The 18,778-nt window shown below is 41.1% G+C and overlaps 2 protein-coding genes across 2 annotated transcripts; one reads left to right on the plus strand and one right to left on the minus strand.

The window, feature by feature from the left end:
• Positions 1-3,728: 3,728 nt before the first annotated feature.
• Positions 3,729-16,509, plus strand: HYLS1 (HYLS1 centriolar and ciliogenesis associated). Its single transcript, XM_080650282.1, has 3 exons — positions 3,729-3,810; positions 12,968-13,085; positions 15,142-16,509. Exons 2-3 carry the CDS (start codon positions 13,072-13,074, stop codon positions 16,121-16,123), a joined length of 996 nt encoding a protein of 331 aa, XP_080506408.1. The 5' UTR covers positions 3,729-3,810; positions 12,968-13,071; the 3' UTR covers positions 16,124-16,509.
• On the minus strand, positions 8,614-18,571 carry PUS3 (pseudouridine synthase 3). The gene is made up of 5 exons (XM_080650281.1): positions 18,280-18,571; positions 11,832-12,250; positions 11,155-11,720; positions 10,095-10,285; positions 8,614-9,957 (listed from the first exon to the last, which is right to left on the minus strand). Exons 2-5 carry the CDS (start codon positions 12,204-12,206, stop codon positions 9,647-9,649), a joined length of 1,443 nt encoding a protein of 480 aa, XP_080506407.1. The 5' UTR covers positions 12,207-12,250; positions 18,280-18,571; the 3' UTR covers positions 8,614-9,646.
• Positions 18,572-18,778: the final 207 nt, after the last annotated feature.

Genomic DNA, 18,778 nt, shown 5'->3' on the forward strand with positions numbered 1-18,778 from the left:
ACATGCCTCTTCCCCACTGAAACCAAGGTACAGCAAGGGTGAGGTTGACGACAGTGTCCCCTCTGCTTACCTAGCAGCCAAAGGAAAAGACCTATTATTACAAACAAACACATCCTACCCTAGATCATAGAGGCCAATTGAGATTCAAAACCTGGCCTATATCAGATATGGAGAAACTGTTAAGGACCTGTTTGAAGATCTGACACAGAAGCATATCCCTCTCGGCACCGTGAGTGATCAGAGCCAAAGCAAAGTTTGTGATATTGGAAGAAAAGGTTGGACTCAACTACAACGTTGAATTTGCTACCAGCTCTTGGTGGAATAAATGATCCAAGAATCATTATTCATCACATAATGCGAGGGAGTGATGAGTCTGCAGTTGCGATGTAAAGGCAGCTGAAGAATTTTTGGAAACTCTGGGTAAGTTTGATTATAGAAGGAAATTACTTGCTAGAGAAAATACTTAATATGGACGAAACCTCCCTATTCTAGAAATGAATTGCCTGACAGGACTTCCATCCATATGGAGGCCAAGTCAATGCCAGGTTTCAAGGCTTTTAAGGACAGGATAACATTCTTGCTTGGGGGCAATGCTGCAGGCTACAAATTGAATCCTTTGTGATCTGGCACCGTGAGAACCCCAGGGCCTTCAAGCATATTAATAAGTACACACTGCAAGTGTACTACAGGGGCAATAAAAAGTAATAGAGCCTGGCCAGTGTGGCTCAGTGGATGAGTGTTGACCTATGAACTAGGAGGTCATGGTTCAATTCCTGGACAGGGCACATGCCCAGGCTGTGGGCTCCATCCCCAGTAGGGGGTGTGCAGGAGTCACCGATCAATGATTCTCTCTCATCGATGTTTCTATCTCTCTGTACCTCTCTTCCTCTCTTTCTCTCTCTCTCTCTCTCTCTCTCTCTCTCTCTCTCTCTCTCTCTCTATATATATATATATATATATATATATATATATATATATATATATATTAAAGCCATGGATGTCTCAGCTTCTCTTCAGATGCCCTCCTGAATTGTTATGCTAGTGAAATAGAGAAATACTGTTCCAAGAATAACCTATCTTTCCTGATTTTATTGCTGATAATGCTCCCTAACATCTGGAAACAGAAGCCCTCTTAACTTTCTATCCGCTATTTACTTGGGATGGGAAGGTGAGATGGGGTGAAAAATGACAATAACAAAAATTATCAAATGGGCTTTAAGAGTTTATAACATCTTTCTGCTTATAATATTGGAAATATGACTTGTCTTTTATTTATTTTTTTATAGGAGAAAATGTTAAAGGTAATAATTGTTGACATTACCAACTTGTCTAAGATCTTCAGTGAGTTTAGTAAAATTACTGAAATGGGTCATTGTGGCTTTTTTAAAAGGTAATTTTAAAAAAAGATTTTTTTATTGATTTTAAAAGAGAAGAGAGTAGGGAAAGGAGAGGGAGAGAAACATCGATGTGAGAGCAAAACATAGACTGGCTGCCTCCTGCATGCCCACAACCGAGGCATATGCCCAAACTGGGAATTGAACCAACCAATCAAGCCACACCAGCCAGGGTTGTATTTTCAATATCTGTAATTTAAGTTAGAGTGAAGGAGGAAAAGACATATTGGAAACATCAATAAATAAATGAAACATCACCAACATTTTTATCTAAAGAAATATGCAGAATCAAATTGTCTGGAGAGACCGTTTGAGTGATACCATCTGGAACATGGTCTTGCTTTATTAAGAAGGGGAGGGAAAATATTTGCAATCTTTTAATTTTGGAATGTCTAGGATTACAAAGTACCAAAATGAACACCAGATAGTAGTTAAAAAATAGTGATCATTCAAGTTTGGTATAATGAAATCTCTTATTTTCAAATAAAATTGTTTTCCCTTATTTCCTTGTTAGCGCAAGCTAATACGGTAAAGGCACAGTAATATGGTAAAGGCACAGTAATTAAAAAATAATAAAAAATTACCACAAGCTAATATGGTAAAGGCACAGTATTTATGCACATATGTGGAGATGTGGTTTGAAGATAAATATCAGTTATTAACATTTTTAAAGAAAATATTAAAATTCCATTTCAATTGAGTATACATGTAAAACTTTCCTTTCTGTGGTTTATCATTGCCAAAGGTGCTTGTTGACACAGAAATCTGTACTTTTATTCTTTAGTAATTGAAAACCACTGAAGACTTTTAATCAGGGGAGTGAATGAACAGATTGTTTTAGAAAAAAAGAACTCTGTGAGCAGTAGAAAGGAAAAACTTAGGGATAAGGGTACTGGAGGGATGGAAGACAGTTGAGGAACAAGAAGTGTATCCGTGACTGTGATGGAAGGAGCAGAAGACATTCTAAATGACTGATATCTTTTTTTTTTTAAAATGAGATGTAAAAGATAATTGGAGAATAACTGTGAGATTTCAAAGTTGGGCATTAGTGTATGAGTTAGAAAAGCAGAGAGTAAAGGCATTTGATGTGCCTGCAAAATATTCCAGCTGTCCTATGGGATAGTGCAAATTGCACAAAAGCGATCAGGTATATTACTTCGCAGAAGTATGACTGACATGACGTGGCATTTGATTTGATGCTGTAGAGAAGGAACTTGGACACTGTCACACACTGCTGGTAAGTTTCATACAATCATTCTTGAAAGCAATTTGGCAACAAATATCAAAATCCTTAAAAGGAGCAAACTCATTATACCAGAAATCATACTTCAGGGGATGTATACTAGAAAAGTAATGGTGAATTGTTCCAGAGAATTAACTAATAAAAATTAACTTAGCATGTTTATAATAGAAAAATAATAAAAAATTACCAAATGTCCAGTAACAGGAAACTAATTAAGTAAACTAAGATCCTGCCCGGAGTGGTGTTGCTCTGTGGTTAGAATGTTGGCGTACAGCCTGAAGGAGCGCGGGTTCGATTCCCGGTCAAGGGCATGTATCTGGGTTGTGGGTTCTCTCCCCACTCCGGGTCGGGATGTGTGCAGGAGGCAACCAGTGATTGTGTCTCTCTCACATCAAAGTTTCTCTTTCCTCCCCTCCCTCCTTCCCTTCTACTCTCTCTAAAAAGCAATGGGAAAAAAAAATCCTCTGGTGAGGATAAAAAACAACTAAGATCCTTACATATTGGAACACTTTGCTACTATTTAAAATGATGTTATAAAAATTATTCACATACATAGGATGTGCCCTGAGACAGAGAGAGAATAAGAGGTAACAGAGCTTCGGAAAGGCCTCCACGCGCGTCCGAGCCTTCACACAGAGCCCGCGTGGCAGACTCGGTGGACGGGCTGAGCGCGGAGGCGGGATCGGGGTCACGACTCCGCGTCGAGAACCCACCTGCCGCCACCGACCCCGCAGAGTCGGGAAGGGTGAAGACTGATTCAGGGAGGTGGACGGGGCGCTAAGACCGCCGCTGACGGAGGCTTGAGAGTCCTCCCCTCCGCGTCCCGTCGGCCTGGCAACGAAGCGACGGTTCAGCGCTCGCGCTCAGCCGCCGCGGGACTCGGACGTGTCCCAATCGCGCGCCGAATCCCAACTTCTTCCCGCCTGAGGGGCGGGACAAGAAAACCAAAACCAATCAGAATGTAGAAGTGAAAGGCGTTTACCCTCAGGACCAATGGGAGCGCTGGAAGGCGGGGCAGAGAGCGCCGGTTGGTTCTAGTGATTTAAACCTCGGCGTCCGGCGGTTGGGGCGTTCTCCGTGCGTGAGCCGGCAGTGCGCCTGCGCAGGCTGCGGAACGCCAACTGATACCTGCGGAGCTGAGGACTGGGTGGCGAGCGGACCTCGGCGGGGCGGGTAAGCGGGACAGGATGGGAGAGGTGGAGTGGGGCCCAGAGGGCTGCCCGGCTGCTGGGGAGAGGTCGGGGCTGAGTACTCGGAGTTGACTTCCCGGCCCGGGTACCGATGCCCTGGCGCGCAGTCCGGAACCCCGACGTACCGACTGCCCGAGTTCGCAGCTTTCTCAGATGCTCGTTGCGGTGACGCAATGGACCCTTGGCAGCCGTAGCCCCGATGTCACGGTGGCCGGGGTTTAGCGTGGTGGACGGGCCAGGGGTCAGGGGGCGGGCGCAGCGAGGGAGCCGGCCTCCCCTGAAGCGTCACAAACAGACGGCACCCAGCGTGGGCCAGGTGGTGGCGACTCGGTCTTTCTGTAAACTTGAGTGTAAAAGGCTTCTCACCCCCTAAACACCCCTTTTTTGAACTAATAGGTGTAACCGTGCAAGAAGCTCTTTCCCAGATGTATTAGGATAGAGTGTGAAATTCAACCCTACAGCCCTACCCTAGAATGAAAATAAACCTTCCCTCCGCTCCTGATTATAAAAATTACGCAATCATTGTTTTTTATAAGTAAATCAAACAATATTAGGTACGTATAAAGAAGAGTAGAAGAAAATACTCGAAATTCCATCAGCAAAAAAAAAACAAAACCCACCACCACCACAAAACCCCTCACCTTTGGGTTTATTGCAGATGTATTTATTATGAATATATATTTACATGGCTATACTTACACAAGTATTTTTATATAACTATATTTTGAATATAATAAAGAATGTTCATTTAAAAAGCACATTGCGCCTTAGTAATGTTTTAGGAACACATCTCCGTCAAATGTAGACGTGCATTATCCCTTTTAATGCATGCATGGTAACTCTTGCATGCATTATTTAACCGTATATTAAATAACTAATCCTGTAATGATGGACATTCGTTTTTTCAATTTCTTCATCATCATAGGATAGCATGATGATTCGTACATATACTTGTTTACATTCTTATCCAGTTTGTGGCCTTAATTCCTGGAAGTGGATGATGGCTTAGAAATTATGGTGCAATTTAAATTCTGATTGATAATGTCAAATTTGCCCTCTAGAAAAACTGATATACCCCTCCCCATTCCATCCACACACATACAGAGGGTGAGGTTGCTTTTTTCTCTATACACTGACCAGCACTGGACATTGAAAAATTTTCTAGAAGGATGTCTTAATACTTTTTTAAAATATATATATATATTTTATTGATTTTTTACAGAGAGGAAGGGAGAGGGATAGAGAGCTAGAAACATCGATGAGAGAGAAACATCGATCAGTTGCCTCCTGCACATTCCCTACTGGGTATGTGCCTGCAACCAAGGTATATGCCCTTGACCGGAATCGAACCTGGGACCCGTGAGTCCGCAGGCCGATGCTCTATCCACTAAGCCAAACCTCTATCCACTAAGCCAAACCATTTAAGGCTTATTTGCATTATTAATGAGACTAGAGGCCTGGTGCTCGAATTTGTGCACCGGTGGAGCCCATCCAGCCAGGCAGGCTGGGGGTGGGGGGTGGCCATGGTAGGTTGGCTGCCAGCCCTGCCCTGATTGGGGTTGGGGGGGCCCATTGGGGGCTGGGCCAGTGGGGGGGCCGGTTGGCTGCTGCAGTGCTCATTATAGCGACTGGTCATTCCGGTCGTTCTGTTGTTCTGGTCACTTGACTTTTATGTATATAGATTAAACATCTTTTTCTATGTCTATTATATTTTTTGGTAAATCATTTGTCTTCTTATTTTGCTGGTGTATGTACCTTTTTATTTATTAGCTTTCTAGAGGAATTTAAATTAGCAATTTTTAACCTGGTACAAATATTTCCCCTAGTTTGTTGTCTCTTTCAGTTACAGTTCTTTTTTAGGGTATTTTTTTGTTTTGTTTTGTTTTGTTCTGATTTTGTGGTACATAAAGCTGCATGCTTACCTCCCTAAAGGTAGAGGAATTTGATTTAACTCTGCAGTAGCCTTCCTGTAATAGTTAGAATACTGACCCAACGTACCCCTTCCACCTTTGAAATCCTTTCTCTTGAAATTAGCTAAACCTGGGGCACCAAATCGCTTAAGATTTTTGAAGAGAAGATAACTTTGGGGTATTTTGGTTAATACTGTCTGTAATTCTTGTCCTGACCTATGCTTTCTCTGCTCGCCTGTGCTCAATTGTAACAGGGGAGTCTGTCAGGACACACAGAAACCTCCCTCTCAGTTTAGGAGGGCTGTCCTGAGTATAGGGCTGGCTCTTAAAGGCAGGAGAGGACAATTTAAGATGAAGGAAAAAAAATGTGTGTGTGTATATATATATATATATATATATATATATATGAATGTATATATATATATATATATATATATATATATATATATGGTCTGTAATTTTTCAAAATATAAGGTGTTCTAGCCTCTATAAGTTTCCTTATAAGAGAAAAGATTATCAGGTCTTTTATTTCTCTTTAATATAAAGAACTGGCAGTTACCTGTGGACCTTACTAAAGTTTAGATTTTATTATTTGCAAACACCTACCCTCATATGTTCAAAAGGAATGGGAGCGTGCTATAATTAAAATGCAAATAAAGTAACATATTAGTCACTATAGCAGTGATTTCCAGCCGCTGTGTCATAGCACACTGGTGGGCCACAAGAATTTTTATTCATTTTAAAATATATTTTATTGATATTTTTTACAGAGAGGAAGGGAGAGGGATAGAGAGTTAGAAACATCGATGAGGGAGAAACATCGATCAGCTGCCTCCTGCACACCCCCTACCGGGAATGTGCTTGCAACCAAGGTACATGCCCTTGCCCAGAATTGAACCTGGGACCCTTCTTCAGTCTGCAGGCTGACGCTCTATCCACTGAGCCAAACCGTTCAGGGCATCCACAAGAATTTTTAAAACATGCAATACTTGTTTTGTCAGGGGCACTGACCTCTTTTCTTTTAGATTGTCAAAAAAGAAAAGAAAAGAAAAAGACAACAGCCAACACAATAGCAGTCCAGTGTGAATGAATAAAAATTATACCTATTTTTTTGTCAGATCAGCAAAAAATATATTTTTTGGTGTGCCACAGAATTTTAGTAGTTAATGTGTGCCAGGAGATGAAAAAGGTTGAAAATCACTGCTATATATTATAGTACACAAAAAAATCTCTTTGGCTGTAGTGTTGGAACTCCTCCTCACCCAGATTCCTGTTCCATTTCTGTCCCTACTTTATTCTCTGCTTATCTTTTTAGTAGGTAGGTTTGTATTGCATAAACATTGAAATGGTGTACTTCTCACAAAGCTCCATTTTGTGTATTGATATGTAAAATCTCATTTAAAGTTCAAAACCTATTGAAAGAATTCCTTCCATTTTGTAGTGAAGAAAGTAAAATCTAAGCCCTACTTGACTTCTAACGTTTATTTAGTCCCTACCATGGGTCAGAGACTTCGAATTTATACAAACATTTCCTCACATAACTGAAGTTAATTCTAAAGTTACAGTTTGGGATTTCTCTCTTGCTTCTTCTATGGTGATTGTCCTGAGTTTTCTCCCTATGGTAACTACCTAAAATAATGTCACTAAAAGCTTTTTCTAGATTTGATAAAGTATAACCTACTGGAATTGATTTACTTAAGACCTAAGACCTTGATCCTCTGCTCTTTGCTTCTATAGACTCTCCCAAACATGACATTTTATTTAGTGCTTTCTGTCCCATGTATCATTTCTTTAGAGTTGATTTTTAAAAATAAGGAGTAATTTATTGTAATTTTTCTTTCTGTTTTTTGTTAATCTTCACCCGAGGATATTTTTTCGCATTGATTTTTAGAGGGAGTGGAAGGGGATGGGGAGAGAGAAGCATTGATTTGTTGTTCCATGTAGAGAGCACCTGGGAAGGCACATGGGCATTCTTTAATTATTGTCAGCTGAACCCAAGGCGACAGGCTGCTGTGTATCGGTCACGCAGTTCCACTTACTTATGCATTCATTGGTTGATTCTTTTTAAAAATATATACTTTTATTGATTTCAGAGAGGAAGGGAGAGGGAGAAACATCAATGATGAGAGAATCATTGATCGGCTGCCTCCTGCACGCCCCCCTACTGGGGATTGAGCCCGAAACCCAGGCATGTGCCCTTGATCAGAATTGAACCCGGGACCCTTCAGTCTGACGGCCGACGTTCTATCCACGCAGCCAAACTGGCTAGTGCCATTGGTTGATTCTTGTATATGCCCTGACAGGAGATCAAACCTGCAACCTTGGCATATTGGGACAACACTCTAACCAACTGAGCTATGGGCCAGGGTTTTTTTTTCCAATTGCAGTTGATGTTCAATATTATTTTATAGTTGTTTCAGGTGTACAGCATATTGGTTAGGCAATTATAATTTACACAGTGATCCCCTGATAATTCTAGTGCCCACCTGGTACTATACATAGTTATTACAATGTTATGGACTATATTCCCTATCATCCCCATGACTATTTTGTAGCTTCTTAGCCCCTTCACCTTTTTCACCCAATCCTCCCACTCCCTTCCCATCTGGCAACCCTTAGTTTGTTCTTGGCATCTATGAATCTGTTTTCTGTTCTGTTGTATTCGTTAGATTCTATATAAAAGTGAAGTCATATGGTATTTGTCTCTTTTTAACTTATTTCACTTGCAAGTGGTAGGATTTCATTCTTTTTTATGGCCAAGTAATAGCTTGCATTGCTTCCGTATTTTGGCTATTGTAAGAAACTCTGTGTATATCTTTTCCAATTAGTGTTTTGGATTTCTTTGGATATATTCCCAGAAGTGGAAATGCTGGATTATGAAGAAGTTCTATTTTAATTTTTTAAAGAACATACACAGTTTTCCATAGTAACTATACCAATTTGCAATCCCATCAACAATACAAGTTGACGTATACGTCACTTTTCTTATACTATTTAAATTCTAAACCCGGGACTCTTTCAGTGAAGTCTAATATGTCTGTAGCCTACCCACTACTAAGTTTGTGCACTTATACAGCATGTTTACTATTTATGTTAGTATTGTTTCTAATTGTTCCATATGTTAGTTATGTTTTAGCTACCAGCTTGATATGGATTGGACCCTTGCTTACCTTCCTAAACTATGCAAGTGTTGTCATCTTTAACTCTGCTCCCATTTGTTGTACAAGATTCAGCTTGGATATCGTTGTGAGAGCTTTTCTTAAATCACTATAAACTGCCTGGCCTGTTTCTTTATGGCCTGTGGGCTAACAATGTTTTTTTATATGTGTAAAATATTGAAAAAAATACATATAACAAAGACCATTTGTGGCTCACACAGCACTAAACTGATAAGCTTTGTAAGAGATGCTGTGCCTCATTCAGTTAGGTCACTGTCAGGTAGTATTGTGCCTGGCAGTGCACACTGCACCAATTTATCAAATATTTGACTAAATTTCATTTCTTTAATTTGTCCTAGAAAATAAGACATCTCTTTATGCTAATTTAGATGGGTAGTGAATATTTCATTTACTTTTAAAAAGGATAGCACAACAAATTAAGACACTTGCAGGATCAGGTTTAATAAATTTGAACATTAGGCACAGATTTCCAAGTGTATGTAAATACATCTCCATTTTACATCTGCTTTTTGCTTCTTCCATCTCTTAATCCTTTTAGACAGGAATGAATGTTTGATTTCCTGTTGAAGCTTGAACATCCTTAAATAGAGTGTATGGTCTTTTTGGTTTTGTTCTTTTAAGAGCTGATCATCTGAATTCTAGGACTTATTGCAGTAAATATTGTATTTCCTTTTTACCCACCTACCATTAGCTAGTTGTTGCCTCCTAGATCCTGGAGAATTTTCTGTGGTTAAAGGATGCTTTTAATTTCTGTATCAACACAGACTCTCTTTGTTGGTTTCTCTAAAATAGTATTTTCTTCCTCTAGCATGTCATTACACTCCCTTTTGGCTTTTGTTTCTGCCTCATTGAATAAACGTGAGTATTCAATGCGTCCCCTACGTACGCAGTGCTGGATCCGGGATTCCAAGCCTTGGCATTTAGGACGATCCATTAGGGGCTTATATGTGCGCATTTTCACTCCTTCTACAAAGGCACTGGTCTGCTTTATGACAGAGGGCTTAACATTTCTCCATTCTATTACTTCATCCGTCTTTGTTCCTATAATATGTACAATCAGTCATTACATGAATACTTTACCACAATAGAATCACCTCCAAACTTTATATAAACCTGCCTCCCCATAACCATGTGTAATTTTGTACTGGTAATTTTACCCGTGGTTTTCCCTATCATACCTGTCTCACAGGGCACAGCAACAGACTCGAGTCCTTGCAGCATACTATATAACACGTGAGTCTTAACAGCTTGATTAGCCCACTGTTGTTGTAGGTAGGTTATATTGAACTCCTGAACCTCCTGGTCATAGAGCCACTTGATATTTTCAAACTTACAGTCATACAAGACTAGAGGAAATTCTACAGCCATACTAGAGAGGAGACAAAACAGCATGAGAATACATAGCAGCCATCCAACAGTTCTTGAAAAACAAGGTTAGTTGGGTTAAAGGAGGGGAAAAAACGTTGTCAATATTAAGTATCTGATAGTTAAGAAAATACAACACTATCCCTAACTTTCCACAACATTATAACTAAAAAAAGACAAACCATGGGGCAGTTGGTTAGGTTTGGTCTATACTGGGGTAAATTTCAATGGTAACAAGTCACCTACAAGTGAGTTCACTTGGCTCCATCATATGGCTATAAAATTTAAAACAGCTGGTGGTATTTTCCCAAACTTGTCAATTTTGCATAGTATGAAGTAGAAACTTATAGATTTCACTGCTTAGGAATGAATTATTGGTCTGTCTGACCTCAGCCTGCTCTCCAAAGGAAAGTCAGCTGTTTTTCTTACTTTTCCTACCTTTCCTACCATTTCAGAAACTGAAAATTAGGAAAAATTCCAAAGTAGTAGTATGATTACTCCATAATACAAAGCAAGCAAGATTTAATATGAATAGTTTGAATGCTTACTATTAGCAGAACCTAACAATACCTCTTAACATAAATTCAGTGGGGGTGGGGGGATGTAGAAATGAATGTGCTTTTATTTAAGAGGCCTGGTCCAAACACCTATTTCTTATTCCTGGGATAGGAGTAACAGAAGAAAAATCAAAGATAGCACTTCCTCTTACATGTTCATAACATTCTACAAGTTATACTAAAAGTTTCATGAAGAAAGACTCAGTCACTTAGTTATTCAGACAATTGTGAGGATAGAAAGATATATTAGAATATATTTCAAAATAATCTAAAAGCAATGGCTGTTTTGTTAATATATATTTATACTTAAATTTACCTGTATTGAGGTTTCTGGGGATTTTTCTCTATGTTTAGCAGCTCATCGATAATCTCTGGCTTCTCCATTCCTTGGCCAATCAGAAAAAGGATAGCCATCATACAGCGGACTTGATGATAAAGGAACGCCTGGCCAGTCACTTCAAACTGACATAACTGGAAAGGTTCTTGCCATCTGTCCTCAGCCAGACTCTGGCCCACTAGCTGTACTTGAGCAGACAGAATAGTCCTCTGAAAATTAATCACTCCATTGGCTACATCCATTTTACATAAGTTCCTAAAATCATGTGTGCCGACATACTTCTGAGCTGCACAGTTCATGGTTACAATGTCTAAATCAGCACGAGGGAAAAAGTAGCGGTAAGTCCGCTCAAGACAACTGAACCTAGCACTGAAGCTGGGCTCTACAGGGGCCCAGGCCAATACACGGATGTCTGGAGGGAGCACGCGATTGAGAATGTGAGTATAACGGATCTCTTTAGCATCATCGTTGACTTCATCTTTTAAATTAAAATCCTCTGAATCCCTGCCCTTTGGAAAGTGAGAACGAAGGTCAAGAGAAATCACCTGTGGAATTAGAAAAAGATAATGTGTTGAGATACAAATATGAATCCTCAGTATGTACACCTAGAATATATTGGTATTGCTTGCTTTGAGAAACAGTTTAGTGGTCCTTACCTGTCCAAAGGCACTAACTCCTTTGTCTGTTCGTCCACATCGGTGATACTTGGATGTCTGTCTGCTTTCTATTAGTCGAGTCTTGGTTAGAGCCTCAAACAGTTTCTCCTCAATTGTATTGTTTGTGTTTTCCTGACTGGCAAAGCCCTGGTATCCCCAGCCCAGATAGGCTATCTTTAGGGCTACATGTCTTTGACCATGAGCACTGAAGTCAAATGCACGTTTAGCTTTTCTAGCTCCTGAAGCATTTTCTCTAGCATTTGAGTCCTTGGTGTTGGCCTGTTCTTTTTTAAGTCTTTCTATCTCCTGCTCTAGTTCTTGTACTCTTTTTAGGAGTTTGTCAGTCTGGATTCTGTCTATGTCATTTTCAGCCATGATAAGAACTCCAGGAATAAATGAATCATAAGGGTCCGAACTACCTGGAAAGAGAGTAAAAGGGATACAGTTTTAGTGTTGGTTCCTTTGATCATGTCAGGAGCCTTCAACTATGTACAGATAGTATCTAAGAGTTAATTTAATGCCTTAAGCAGACTTTTGCTCTGACCAGGGATACAAGCATTACCTTAGTTATTAGGGTTGACCATCCACAGAGATTATTCTTTTTCATCTGTGTAGCCAATTTAAAGGGGAAAAGGAAAGTAATATCAAAAATGTTTGGCTAGCATTGTTAAGGTTTCAATAGTCAGAATTTAGGGAAAATGGCTGTATATTTCACATCTGTATTCATTAGCTGAGATGATTAGGGACTGATGTTACTGATATTTTCCCCCTAAAACATTTCCTTTTGACTTCTCATTACATGTGTTCAATCTTTCCCATCAAAATCTGTTGATATGGCCCTGGCTGGGATGGCTCAGTTGGTTGGAGTATCATTCCATAAACAGAAATGTGGCAGGTTTGATTCCTGGTCAGGGCACATATCCAGGTTGTGGGTTCGATCCCTGGTCATGGCACATGTGGAAGGTAACCGATCAATGTTTCTCTTTCTTGTCCTTCCTCTCTTTAAAAAAGTTCTTAAAAAGAGAGATCTTTTGATATGGAATATATGTCTACTGTGAGTGTCTACTGCTTTCCAGTATCAGATAAAACTAGTAGCTTACATGTCCTATCATCTAATACTAAGTTCTGTCTTAAAGGTGGTACAATAGAAGCTAGCCTGATTGAAGAAATTTGTCAATGATTGTACTTTATATTGGAAGTAGAACCTGGAGTCAAGATCTTCCCACTTTAAACAATTTTGATGGCAGAAAGAAGGTAATTAAGCACTGTGATCCTTTTTAAATTTAATGCATGTTCTGAAAAAAAAAGATCATCTGAGGACAACTGTATTACATCCTTAAAAATGGTACTAGATAACCTATGACTGATGGTTATGTTAGGTAATAGAAGATCATCTACACATCTGTTCTAAGGCTGACTATGTTATGTAAGTCTAGGTAGCTCATTTTGTTTTTTGCCTTTTGAGTTTCTATATCTATGATAGATTAAAAGTTTACATTTCAAACATAACTATAAAAGTGCTAGAAGAAAACATGAAATAACTTTCTTAAAATCTTAAGAGTGGGAAAAGGCATTTATGCTTGCACAAGTATGTAAAAATTTATAAGATACACATTGTAACATTCATTTTTTAACAACAAACGACTAAGCCTACAATAAACCAATCATGGACTAGCTGAAAAATTACAGTACATCCATACATTGGAATTCTGTGCAACGTACTAGCTGTGTAGTCATGGGCTAAGTTATTTCATCTCTCTGACTCATGTTACTCGTCTGTGAAAAGATAATCAGAGTACCTATCCTAGTTATGAGGATTGCATGAATGAATATAAAACACACAGAACAATGCTGGATACATGAAGTGTCCTTCTCAGTACAAGTTACACAATGGTCATGAAGCCTTAAGCCCTATATCATGCAGTCTCAAGCTTTTCTCATGCCAAAACTCACCTAGCCTGCCCTGTGAGCTACTAAAGGTGGTAAGAACTAGCAGGCAGTAGAAAGTAGGAGTGAATAAGAAGAGGGTGGAAATAAATGCAGGATTCTCCAGCCTAGCTGGTGTGCTCATTGGTTGAGCATCATCCTATGTACCAGGAGGTCAGAGTTTGATTCCCAATCAGGGCACAAACTGGGATTGTGGGCTTGATCCCCAGTAGGGGGCCTGCAGGAGGCAGTCGATCGAACATCTCTCATTAATGTTTTCCTCTCTCTCTCCCTTCCTCTCTGAAATCAATAAAAATATATTAAAAAAACAACAACAAAACAGAACAATATTTGAATGTTTAAAAAAATAAAAGAAAGCAGAATTCTCTAGAACTGAGTTAATGCCCCTGCAAACTGTTCCCATACTATCTTGTACTAATCTGTAATTTATTAAATATTTAACTATTATAGTTATGACTAGAGGCCTGGTGCACGAAATTCATGCATGGGGGGGGGGTGTCCCTCAGCCCAGCCTGCACCCTCTCCAATATGGGACTCCTTGAGGGATGTCCGACTGCCCGTTTAGGCCCATCCTGGTGGGATTGGGCCTAAACGGGCAGCCGGGGATCCCTCTCACAATCAAGGACTGCTGGCTCCCAACTGCTTGCCTGCCTGCCTGCCAGCCTGATCATCCCCTAACCACTCCCCTACCGGCCCAATTGCCCCCAACTGCCCTCCCCTACTGGCCTGGTCGCCCCTAACTGTCCTCCCCTGCAGGCCTGGTTGCCCCCAACTACCCTCCCCTGCTGGTCCAGTTACCCCTAACTGCCCTCCCTTGCCAGCCTGGTCTCCCCTAACTGCCCTCCCTTGCCAGCCTGGTCGCCCCCAACTGCCCTCCCCTGCAGGCCTGGTCCCCCACAACTGCCATCACCTGCAGGCCTGGGTTCCCCCCCCCCCCCAACTGCCCTCCCTGCAGGCCTGGTTCCCCCCAACTGCCCTCCCCTGCAGGCCTTGGTCCCCCCCCAACTGCCCTCCCCTACAGGCCTGGGTTTTCCCCCCCCCCCGCCAACTGCCCTCCCCTGCAGGCCTGGTTGTCCCCAACTGCCCTCCTCTGCTGGCCCGGTCACCCCTAACTGCCTTCCCCTGCAGGCCTGATCACCCCCAACTGCCCTCCCTTACAGGCCTGGTCCCTCCCAACTGCCCTCCCCTGCTGGCCATCTCGTGGTGGCCATCTTGTGTGTTGGAGTGATGGTCAATTTGCATATTACCTCTTTATTATATAGGATTGCCTTAGCCATTTTTCATTTCACTGACAAGAAGGGAGTGAACAATTTGTGAGATAGAAATTTATTATTAGAAAACTGATCAGTGTTTTCTCTTGCAGAAGGCCCTACAATGTGAGGGAAGCAATGGAGGAACTCATGGGACCTAGTGGACAAAATTGGGCCAATATGGATCCAGAAGAACAAATGTTAGCGGCTGCTACAGCTTTCACCCAGATCTGTGCAGGGCAGGGTGAGGGAGATGTCAGGAGAGAAGCCTGGCCTACCCAATATGATCCCTACAGCAAAGCTTCAGTAACCCAATATGATCCCTACAGCAAAGCTTCAGTAACCCAATATGATCCCTACAGCAAAGCTTCAGTAACCCCAGGAAAGCGATATGCTCTTCCTGTGCAACTGCAGTACCCACATGCAAAAAGTAATGTCACCTCAGAAACAGTCTCAGAGGCCTCCCAAAGACCCCGAAAGCCAGTGATGAAGAGAAAGGTGCTGCGTAGGAAGCCCGATGGGGAAGTGTTAGTGACAGATGAGTCAATTATCAGTGAATCAGAGTCTGGTACAGAAATTGATATGGATCTCTGGGATTTAAGACAAAGGCTGATGAACCTTCATTTCCCGAAAGACAGGGAGTCCCCTGTTGATATTTCAGAAAAACTTAATCTACCACGTGAATACCAAGATCGGCTCAATAGCTATCTACAAAGAGAAGGAATGGGCCCTCCAGCTTATGAACAAGACCTGATTGTTGCCAGCCGACCAAAGTCCTTTATTCTCCCAAGGCTGGACCAGTTAAGCCGAAACCGGGGCAAGATAGACCGGGTGGCCCGCTATTTTGAGTACAAACGAGACTGGGACTCAATGCGATTACCTGGTGAAGATCATAGGAAGGAATTACGCTGGGGTGTCCGAGAGCAGATGCTTTGTCGAGCAGAACCTCAGTCCAAGCCTCAGCACATATATGTTCCAAACAATTATCTAGTACCAACTGAAAAGAAAAGATCTGCCCTTTGTTGGGGTATTCGTTGTGACCTTGCAAATGGTGTCATGCCCAGGAAGCTTCCCTTCCCTCTTTCTCCTTCTTAAGTCTTTTTTTTTTTTAACCTGTCTCACAGAGTTGTTTGGGATAACATGGCATTTTATATCTTTCCTTTTATTTAAATAGAAACAACTAACTTGAAAGACAGTGGTACGTTATAGAGTAAGGACTTCACCCATCATTGGTTTTTCCTAGGTATATATCACATTGATATCAGATGCCACTTAACTGCCAAATCACCACTCAAATCCAGCAATGCAAGAGAAGTCACACCAGAGGAAGAAAACAAACCTGGTCTCTCTGCTGTCAGATTAGTAAGCAAAGTCGGCTAACACTGTTTTTGCTCTATACTCTTTTTACCTTTGACCAGCGTGAGTTGCTGTTTTTAATAGTTGCTGGGCGTTAAGCTTATCCATTAAAGGATTTTGGAAATCTGTGGACTTGCCCTTATTTTTACTTAAAATACTTCCCAAAGTAAGACAGTCTCAAACCTGAGTTATGAGTCTGCTTCCAGTTGTACTCCCCATCATACTCTCATCGCCTAAACCAGTGGTCGGCAAACTGCGGCTCACGAGCCACATGCAGCTCTTTGGCCGCTTGAGTTTTTAGCAAAGGCCAGCTTAGGAGTACCCTAATTAAGTTAATAACAATGTACCTACCTATATAATTTAAGTTTAAAAAATTTGGCTCTCAAAAGAAATTTCAATCGCTGGAGGAGTAGAGCCCCAGTTGTACTGTTGATATTTGGCTCTGTAGACTAATGAGTTTGCTGACCACTGTCCTAAACAATGAGCCAGAGGGAAGGAACAAAACCTGCCCTTCACACACACAAACCTAACGAAAGAAAAAAGGTAACAGCACAGCTGTCCTCCATTAGTAAATCGAGATAACTGTTAAATGCTTTCTTAAAAGGTGCTCAACAGCCACACTATATGACACAGGATTCTAGCACAAGTTGTTTCAAATTATTGAAATGTTTTGCCCAAATTTTTATAATTTGCCACTGAGGTTGTCTTAGAAATATGCCTGTCACTTGAAGGCTATTCCCACTCTGCAACAGAACTTCAAACTGCTAACATCTGGACTAGATGCAGACAAAAAAAAAAATGCATCTGACCTATTTGGATACAAACTAAAACACTAATTCTGCTCACTTAAATTGGATCTCCTTGTTCTTGACTCTAATCCAATGAGGAACATCTACAAACTGAAGGTTGTCCATATTAACATAAGAGTGAGTAGTGATAGCAGAAATAGTTTGTTCATTCAAAGGAAAACAGCTATGTGACAAAATGAATAACCTTGACCTATCTGCTAAAGTACATTTTCTCCATAATGTTTAAGCTACACCATTCATTCACTCAGTTCCACTGCTAGGCATTTATCAGCAAAAAACGCAGTGACTCGGAGATATACTGCAAATAAGTAAAAACGGTAAGCCACAATGGTGAGGTTAAGTAGAACAGTCATTGAGAATCATGGGAAGCTAATGGAAAATGTAAATTAGGTGAAAAATAACACTGGGTAGTGAGATTAAAGGTAGTTTTTCTTTATATATTTTTAAGAGTTAAAAGCCACATGACAGTTTTATATGCAAATTAGCAAAATGCTCAAATGATTTACCTTTATATATCTCAAAGCCCAATATTTCAAATCAGAAAGTTTCGAAGTGATTATCTAGTTCAACCCCTTATTTAACCAAAGAACCAGTCCAAAGGGTTTAAGCGCGGAGTAATAAGATTTGTGGCAAAAGGAGGAGTAGAGCCCCAGTATCCTGAGTCAGTACAGTGCTTTCTCCAGGACATCATACCTTTCTCTGGGTGACATACAGTTCCCAAGCGGACACCTAACACCTGGAAGGGGGCTGCCAAATGACCACAGAGGTATTCGTGCATTCGGCCACGCATTGCCGGTAAGCACTAAAGCAGCCATTAGTTTCAACACATTTTTTAAAGTTAAAAAGATTTTAATCTCGAAAATATTAGTAACTAGTGGAGTAGTAGAAAGGGCATTCCCATGATAAATTTAAACCAACGAGGGAAGGAGGGGTAATACAGGATGAGAAAACACGAACCTATAATCGCTAATATCGGAGAGCAATCCCCTAAACGACCTGAAAAGTGTCGCCATGCCTTCCACAACACAACCTACTGGGAGCCCGAACCAGTACCAGCATTTTGTTTTATGAGCAAACAACTCTCACCGAGACAGCAGAGGCTTCACTCCACAGTCCAAGGACCCTGTAAGAATCGAATTAAAGTAACCGCTCCTCCGTTGAGTTTCCGCGAGGAGCTCCAAGGACTAAACGCAAACACAGGTCCCACTCCCGTAAACCGGCACTTCCTGAAAAGATCGAGGAAGGAAAAGGGAGCGGGGAAGAGAGAAACGTCCAACTATTTGTCCATTCGTCCGTGCCTCTTCTGTAGAACCTAGAAAACAACCCACCCTCCTAAACCCACGTTTACATTCCGATCTTGGGCCAAGCGACTTTTCGCGGAACAGGAAGCTGTCAATTTGCGTTTTCCGGGCGCGCTCGGGGGCTCATGGGAGTTGTAGTCCAGCTTTGTGGGCAATATTGTTCTAAGAGCTGGGGTGCAGGCTTGACGTGGAAATCAGCCTAGTGTTTCCCAGTCTGACCATCGTTTTCCACCTAAGGCCTGGCTTAGTACAAGAACAAACAGATAAATTGTAGTGCGCTAAAA

Source organism: Plecotus auritus (assembly GCF_963455305.1).
Source record: "Plecotus auritus genome assembly, chromosome: 13".
Taxonomy (NCBI): domain Eukaryota; kingdom Metazoa; phylum Chordata; class Mammalia; order Chiroptera; family Vespertilionidae; genus Plecotus; species Plecotus auritus.

What these genes read in the sequence shown, in the direction of transcription:
- PUS3 (XM_080650281.1), bottom strand. Translation starts at nt 12,206, where the DNA reads ATGGCTGAAAATGACATAGACAGAATCCAGACTGACAAACTCCTAAAA. An exon ending in GAGTTAGTGCCTTTGGACAG is followed by an intron (nt 11,721 to 11,831) that starts GTAAGGACCACT and finishes CTAATTCCACAG; the next exon opens with GTGATTTCTCTTGACCTTCG. An exon ending in TGCTGTGCCCTGTGAGACAG is followed by an intron (nt 9,958 to 10,094) that starts GTATGATAGGGA and finishes TACATATTATAG; the next exon opens with GAACAAAGACGGATGAAGTA.